The sequence below is a fragment of the Lolium rigidum genome, chromosome 3 (assembly GCF_022539505.1).
Source record: "Lolium rigidum isolate FL_2022 chromosome 3, APGP_CSIRO_Lrig_0.1, whole genome shotgun sequence".
NCBI lineage: Eukaryota > Viridiplantae > Streptophyta > Magnoliopsida > Poales > Poaceae > Lolium > Lolium rigidum.
Window position 1 is genome coordinate 379451372 of NC_061510.1, and position 7825 is coordinate 379459196.

At 51.5% G+C, this 7825-nt stretch overlaps 2 protein-coding genes across 2 annotated transcripts; both read right to left on the bottom strand.

Annotated features, from left to right (window-relative positions):
- Window positions 1-3767: 3767 nt before the first annotated feature.
- LOC124697516 lies at window positions 3768-4226 on the bottom strand. The gene has a single exon (XM_047230098.1). It carries the CDS (start codon window positions 4224-4226, stop codon window positions 3768-3770), a length of 459 nt encoding a protein of 152 aa, XP_047086054.1.
- A 2452-nt stretch (window positions 4227-6678) lies between these two features.
- LOC124697517 lies at window positions 6679-7262 on the bottom strand. The gene has a single exon (XM_047230099.1). The coding sequence runs from the start codon at window positions 7260-7262 to the stop codon at window positions 6834-6836; it is 429 nt and encodes a 142-aa protein (XP_047086055.1). The 3' UTR covers window positions 6679-6833.
- Window positions 7263-7825: the final 563 nt, after the last annotated feature.

Genomic DNA, 7825 nt, shown 5'->3' on the forward strand with positions numbered 1-7825 from the left:
ACTGCATGAAGCCACAAAGTACCGTTTTGTGGTTCAAACCTTGAAGAGTGCAGGCTTGTATGACCTCGTGTGCCTCAAGCCGGATGATACCCAAGATGATCCCATCTTTTGTCCTCTCCTTGTCCGCCGGTTTCCTTGCCTGTCTTCTTTCATGATGATGAGGACCGCACCCTCACCTGGATGACCGGCAAGACGAAGTACTCATGCTCCTACTCTCAGTTCCGTGCAGCCATGGGTTGTGGTGATGACGGTAATCCCGGATACAGGATTCATTCACGGTCCGAGGCTTACAAAGGGTGACATCTCTTTCTGCTATCCTGCGAACCCTACACCTGGACCTCCCACTATCTCTGGGATGTACTACTCCTATCTGGTACTTGCCAAGCTGTTCCGTGAGAACCTCATCAGCAAGTCTGGCGACCACAGTGAAGTCCGGAACTATCACCTCAACTTGATGTAATATTGTCATCCTGACAGGGTAAGGAAGATTGATGGTTGTGATCTAATCTACTGTGAACTGAAGAGAGCCATTATGGACCGCATGACTCCTAACTACGCCCAGTATGTTCAGCGGCTCATCAACTACGTTGTTCCCGCTCCTCGGAACGTTCGTGGTGAAAGAGTCATCATGGACCTCTTCGGGTTTCCCATTCGGGAGGCCACTCGTCCGGACGTTCCCTCCATGATGCCCACCTCCGAGCGCCGCTCCAAGGCACACCATGATCATGATGCTAGCTCCGGTCACTCTCGGCGCTCCCGACGCATGGGGCTGCTCGTTTCTTCACATGCATGTTCCAAATGTGCAAGAACAGTAATGATGTTGCACATCAGACTCTTTCTATGACTCAGGAGACACGGAGGCGCCAGAATGAATTCATGGCCTCAAGGAACCACCCTGTTCCTCCTCCTGGACCTGAGATGGAGCCTGTGGTAGCTCCTCAGTGGGAGATGCCTCTTCTTACCGATGAGATGCTTCAGAACTTCGACTTCTCCGTGTACGCTCATGGTGCTCTTCCTACTAGGATGGCTCGTGCTCCCACTCCTACTGCTGATGATGCTGCTGAGGATGCTGATGATAATGCGGGTGATGATGATGATGCGGCTGATGATGATGCACGCGAGAGCTCCTCCTCGCTTGGGTTTGGTCACTCTCGATGGGTGCGATAGCATCTCTCCTCTTTTCTTCGCCTTTTTGGTGTTCCGATGCCAAAGGGGAGAAGAGAGTAGAGTCTAGGAACCACGGGGTTCTTTGAGTGCCACAAGCCATGGGAGTTGCCTTATTTGGATTTTATATGGCTTGTGCTTGTTTACTTTGAGTTTTTCAAGAACTATTTGCTATTTCCAATAACTCATGTATGGATGTGTATGGACGACTATTATGTGTGCTACTCTATGTTAGGATGTTTATGTGTGTTATGCTTATATATCTTGATATGCACATCTCCATACCATGCTTGTTTCCTAAAGATATTGGGGGAGCTTCTCATGTTTCACAAGTGGTGCACTTTGCATTCAAACGCAAATTCTCCAAGTGCACACACTATGGGGGAGCTTTCGTAATATCTTATATGGAATCAAGGTTTAGAGCTTATCATAATATCTATTTGTGACTCTAGCTCGGTTTGTCATCGTATACCAAAAAGGGGAGATTGTAAGGGTATTTTACCCTTATCCATTATTTTGGTAACAATGACACCGTGCTAGTGTATTTGGACTAATACATGACTACTAGATGATTCCCGGGTATTAGCCAAAGAGGTATAAAGGTGTATCAATGGAACAAGAAGGCTAAAGGTGACCCCCCATTTCAACAACAATCAAAAAGGGGTTACGGGAGAAATCCGGTCACCTGCCCGGTCCAACCGGGCCGGCAACCGGCCAGATCCGGCGTACGGCCGGTCGACCGGTCGGAAGCCGGGCTCCAAAGGAGGACCGGCGGAGTCCGGTCCGTGGCCCGGTCGACCGGGCTCCCGACCGGCGGGTCCGGCGCTCCGTCCGGTCGACCAGCTCGGAAGCCGGGCAGCAACCGGGCACCAACCGGAGAAGCGCCGGGACGACGCAAAGGTGCTCCGGTCACCGGTCCGGTCCGACCGGCCTCACGACCGGGCTGTCCGGTCTATGGTCCGGTCCGGCCGGGTTTGTCGGGAAGAATGCTTGAGGTGGCAAGTGGCAACGCGCCAGATTTTGAAGAACACTATATATACCCCTTCTTCTACCTTGGAAGGGTTAGGCAACATACTATAAAGCTGTTCTTGAGCTCTCTCTCTCCTACTCCATTGCTAGAAACACCAAAAGCCTCGGATCTCCCTCCTCCTCCACCCAAACTCAAATCCCTCGGGGAATCACGAGAGGAGGACCCGATCTACCGTTCTACCAAGCCAAATCTCATTCCCCCTTGTATTCATTGAGAAGCTTGCTTCCTAGGGTTCCTTGGAAACCCTAGGTGGGCAAGAAGGAGTCCGGAAGCATCCGGTACGTGGATTTGCTCCGGGCAAGATTGTGAAGGTTTGGAGGCTACCTCAAAGTCTACCACAAGTGAGTGAGCTATTCCTTCGTGGGATAGGCTCCGGAGAATAGGGTGAGCCTTCGTGGCGCGGGGAATCCTTCGTGGGACCTCCACTCCTCCAAACGTGACGTACCTTGTTGCAAAGCAAGGGAACACGGGAATACATCCTCGTCTCCGCGTGCTATCGGTTATCTCTAACCGAACTCCTTACTTGTGATTTAAGCACTTGTGAGAGCCTTCGTGCTTGAGTTAGTTGTATCCTCATATAGGTTGCTTCACCTAGTTTGCATTAGGCTCATCTTTATATTCCGCAAAGCCTAATATTGCAAAGAAAGAATTAAAATTTGTAGAAACCTATTCACCCCCCCCTCTAGGTTTACCATCTCTATACTTTCAAAGAGCAACGCGACGGTTCTGGAAGAATGTCGAGGCTGGTGCTATCTACTGTTCGCAACGAATCCAGATGTCCTCAACCGTTAGATTCAGGAGAGCAACATTTAGGATTGTTGCTTCAAGCCCAATTCAAAACCGATGCATTAGAGTAGTAGAGATTAAGTTTTAGTTTGGGCTTAATGACACCCATTTAGGGCATATATTAGTGTAATATTGTTCGTTTAAGGCATATGTCAATAAAAATTGTGTTTTAAAAATCAAAATCAGGTTTATCTAAATATGGGTAAACAAATTGGGTCCCTCCTTTGGGAGCAACCAGCGACCCAATGTCTTATTTAGGTGGCCGCGTAGGAGACGCCTCCTCTACCATGGTGTGTGCGGCTTAGCCGTTAATGTTTGACTCGAAGAGCTGAAAAAAAAAAGATAAGGTTAAAATGCCTTTCGGATATGGCAATACGAAGGTCAAGGCAAGGCGATGTTCCCACATGGTCCACGATTCAGCGTGCGCAGGCTACAAAATGGTGCCGTCGGTGTTGCAAGCGCCCACCATAGTAGTTGATCTGTTGGCCCCAACGCGGCCGGTAGTTGAAGCAACTTGCGGATGTTCATCCATATTGTAATCTTGCTTATCATTCCGAAATCCTATGTACGCAAGAACTGGACAACGACCAAGGAGCCGACAACAGTAGCAACGTCGACTCATCGAGACTAAAACGAAACAAGAAATGCAGTCACGTATTCCTCTCTACATCGCACTGTTCACAAGCGCAAAGAAAATCCCAGTTTTGAAGGGATCGGAGGAGCAAAGAAGAATGGTAAACATGATCGCACAGTCCCTAGGAGGAGGACACGGCAGGCGGCAGCTAGCTCAGCCCAAGACGGCTTCCTTCTTGTGGAACCGAGGCCTCCCTGCTGCGCCGCCGGCGTAGCTCTGGCTCCTCGAGTAGAGCCCGCCCACGCCCACGCCCACGCCCACGCCCCCACCACCGAACTCGCACGGCGCGTCCTCGTCGATGGGCGCCATGGACCGCCCCACCGCCGTGCTCTGGCTCCTGGCCACGGCCTGGACGACCTGCCGCCGCTGGTCGTCGCGTTCGCGTCGCTGCGAGGACGCGCGGATGAGGTCCCGGAGGTCGTCCTCGCCGGCGCCGCAGCTGCGGCTCCTGGGTAGCGCCACGGGCACGTGCACCGGGTAGGCGCCGAAGGCCGCGTCGGCCGGGACGTAGCGCGAGCATCCCGTGATGCTCCGCACGTAGTAGTCCCGCGCGCGGCCCAGCACCCGCACCGGCGCCCTCCACAGCCACCTCAACTTGTTCCCGGGGCTCATGCCACCCAACGGATCGAGCTAGCAGCGAGAGCTTACACACAGTGTCAGTGTGTCACGGACGCTGTAATGGCAGACAGCACTGGAGGATCAGGTGCGGGGTTGATTGGTCTAGGAAGATGTCGATATGGGTTTGGTTGGAGTTTAGAGTTTAGACTGCTTCTGGTAGGGGTGGGGTGGCCTCCTTGTATATCGATCGGAGAGGACTGGGGAGTAGGAACCAGTGCTCGCGCGCGGGTGATGGTTGGTGACTGGGAAGACGTCCGCGCCACCGCGTACGGTGCCCTGTATATTCATACGGCGACGTTGTCAAATCGGCAGTTCAGGCCGGTGGCGTTTCGGTCTCATGTTTTCTCTTGTTTTCAAACAGCTAAGACATTAAATTTGAGGTTTAACAAAACGAGTTCTAAGTGTCTCTAGCGATTATACAAAATAAAGTCCAAAAAATTGCAATTCTCCAAAGTTGTTCAAACTATTTCTTCTTCCATGGTTGCAGTCTTGTAATAAGACAGTCGAATGTAGAAACAAACCGCATACCTGTAAATATCAATAAAAGTTTAGGCATAATTGTAATTTCAGCCGCAATGCCAAGGCAACGAGCACGTGTGCAGCCATTGAAGTAGTTAATCAACATCGTCAAGAGTACCAACACAAGTATGTCAAGAAAAAGCAATGAAAAAGCCGGCCGACGTCGATGGGAGGCGAGAGTATAAATCACCACTGTCAAGAACGTAGCAACTGGGACAAATATTGCGAGAGCAAACCTCTTTGCGACAACCATGAGAAAAGATGGAAAAAAGATCTAACGAATCAAGATCTAAAATCCAATACCTATATAATTGAATCTTTCAATAGAAGCATTGGCGTTGGAAAGGAAAGATCTCCTCGCCGAACAAAGAGCCGAAGATCACTTATTGTAAATGATGGCATATCCATTGACGCGTAGACGAACAAGAAGACGACTATCAAAACCTTAACCTACCTAGTCTATTGAAAACACTACTTTTATTAAAACTCTTCACATAGATCGGGTTTCCCACTCCCCCCGACCCCGACGAGGCTTGCCGGAGAAGGGGAAACCGATCTATGGAGGAGGCTAAGGTGGAGGCGGCTCGGGTTTTCTAGAGGACGCGGTTGTGCTCTTTATTTGGTTTACTATAAGGAAAAGGAAAAAATTGCTGCCGTTTTGTATTCCTTTTGAGGAAACTATGATTCGGTTTGGCGTTTGGTGGGCATCAATCATTGTCCTTGCTGCTTGCGGATTGTGCTAATGCGTTGAGTAATACACTAAAAGCATCTTCACCGGTGCATCTTAAATAGACGCCGACAGTGTGCTACTGGAGACGCCGTCACTCTTTACCTGCCATAGTCTGGCCCTAATAAACCTTTGGACAAAAAAAAACATTAATTTAAACTCACAATAAGAATTCAAAGTCTATGGTAATAAAATTCGAAGTCTCCCACATCAAGGTCCGTCCCACACATCGAGCCACCAAATCACCATTAAAGTTTGGCTCCCGAAAAACATAGACTTCTCATCGCCAACATTGATCAAATGATGGTGTCGGATCCTCCATCACGCATGACTCCTCCGTCACCGGTAGTGTTGCCAAGGCTACCAATGCTTGGGCAACCAATACCTTCTTGTTGATGCGATCACGATACATCTCGTGCCATACCCTAGCCAATCGATCAATGATCGACAAGTCTGCCATTAAGATTTTTTGCTTCCTCCTTCATATTTGCCAATGCAACGTAAGGTTCTTCATTCATGGACTTGATCATGCCCGTCTTGGGCTTCGAACTTGGTGTCTTCCACCTTATTTCTCTCCCGAGCCATAACTTCACATCTTGCTTCCCCAACATGGCCTTCCACATAGCACTCCTTTAGTCATTTCATCCCTCTCTTTGTTGTTTAGAGAGGAAAAAGGGGCCGTCATCTTTTCAATGGATGCATGAATGCTGGCCAATGAAGACACCCCATTTCTCCCGGGCTTTGCCTTCGTGTTGTCAACTGGACGACTGGTCAAGATCGCCGAGGAAGGGAGCGGTCCATCTCCAACAACGCTGGATTTACCGTTGTTGTGAGTGAGCCAAACGGCATCCCATTTCTTGCAACCCTCATGTTTACTGAAATAATGCATGAAGGCAAAGTACTTGTCCTTGTTGTCGATCTTGTACATCCCGAGTGCGTCGTACAACTAGGGAAGAATGAGGCATACATCAATGCACAACATGAAGTGCATCAAGAAGGAAACCGGCGGCGTTCCAAAGTGCCGGCCATAGTACTTGGCCTATTTGACGCCAGCGGAGGTTGATGCAACTTGTGGAATATCCATCCATATTGTTGAGCTGGTCATTCCGACAATCCAATTCGGGCAAGTACTAGAGAACGAACGACCAAGGATCCCACGATATTGGCAACATGGAGTCATGGACACACCGAGACTAAAACGAAACAACAAATGCACTCATGAATTCCTATCTATTAACAAAGAGCACAAAAGAAAAACCCAAATTTTGAAGGGATCGTATCAGCAAAGAGAATGGCAACACGATCGCACAGTCTCGGGGAGCATCCGACCGACATCTAGCTCAGCCCAAGACGGCCTACTTCCTGTGGAACCGAGGCCTCCCGGCGGCGCCGCCGGCGTAGCTCTGGCTCCTGGAGTAGAGCCCGCCCACGCCGCCGCCACCGAACTCGCACGGCGCGTCCTCGTCGATGGGCGCCATGGAGCGCCCCACCGCCGTGCTCTGGCTCCTGGCCACGGCCTGGACGACCTGCCGCTGCTCCTCCTCGCGCCGCCGCGAGGACGCGCGGATGAGCTCCCGGAGGTCCTCCTCGCCGGCGCCGGCCCAGTCGCCGCTGCTGTAGCTCCTGGGCAGCGGCGCGATGGGCACGAGCACCGGGTAGGCGCCGAAGGCGGCGTCGGCCGGGACGTAGCGCGCGCAGCCCGTGATGCTCCGCACGTAGTAATCCCGCGCGCGGCCCAGCGCCCGCACCGGCGCCCTCCACAGCCACCTCAGCTTGCTGACCATGCCGCCCGACCAATCGCGCGATCAGCCTCACCCTGGAACTGGAAGAAAGTCTTGCGGCAGCTTTGCTCCCCGAGCTATTAAGAGCGAAAGAGTCCTCTATCACGGATGCTGTAATGGCAGACAGCACTAGAGTGCAAGATCAGGTTTTTTGGTTAAGATAATGACGATGATGGATTTGGTTGGAGTTTGGAGTGATTTCTAGTGGGGTGGGAATGGGATGGGATCAGGTGCCTTTTTGTACCGGTGGGAATCGGCGGGGGCCTATCGCGGGCGGGTACGGTAGGTGACGGGGAAGAAGACGTCCGCGCCAGTCCGGAGTGGGCGAAACCGCGCGCGCCGGCGACGGCCACCACGTACGTACCGTGTCCTGTATTCCGGCGGCAACGTTGCCTGTTCTAGACGGAGCGAGTCAAACCCGGCCGATCGGAACGTGGCTCCACGCGCGGCGTCAGCCATCAGGGTGCGTGTGACCGCGTGAGCGACTGAGCTTTATCTTGGATTTGTTATTGCAAAGGATTAGAAATGAAAGACTTCCTTTTCTGGTGGAATTTGACATGACCAGT

Excerpts from the sequence above, each read along its gene's own strand:
- LOC124697516 (XM_047230098.1), bottom strand. The coding sequence starts at position 4,226 with ATGAGCCCCGGGAACAAGTTGAGGTGGCTGTGGAGGGCGCCGGTGCGG.
- LOC124697517 (XM_047230099.1), bottom strand. The coding sequence starts at position 7,262 with ATGGTCAGCAAGCTGAGGTGGCTGTGGAGGGCGCCGGTGCGGGCGCTG.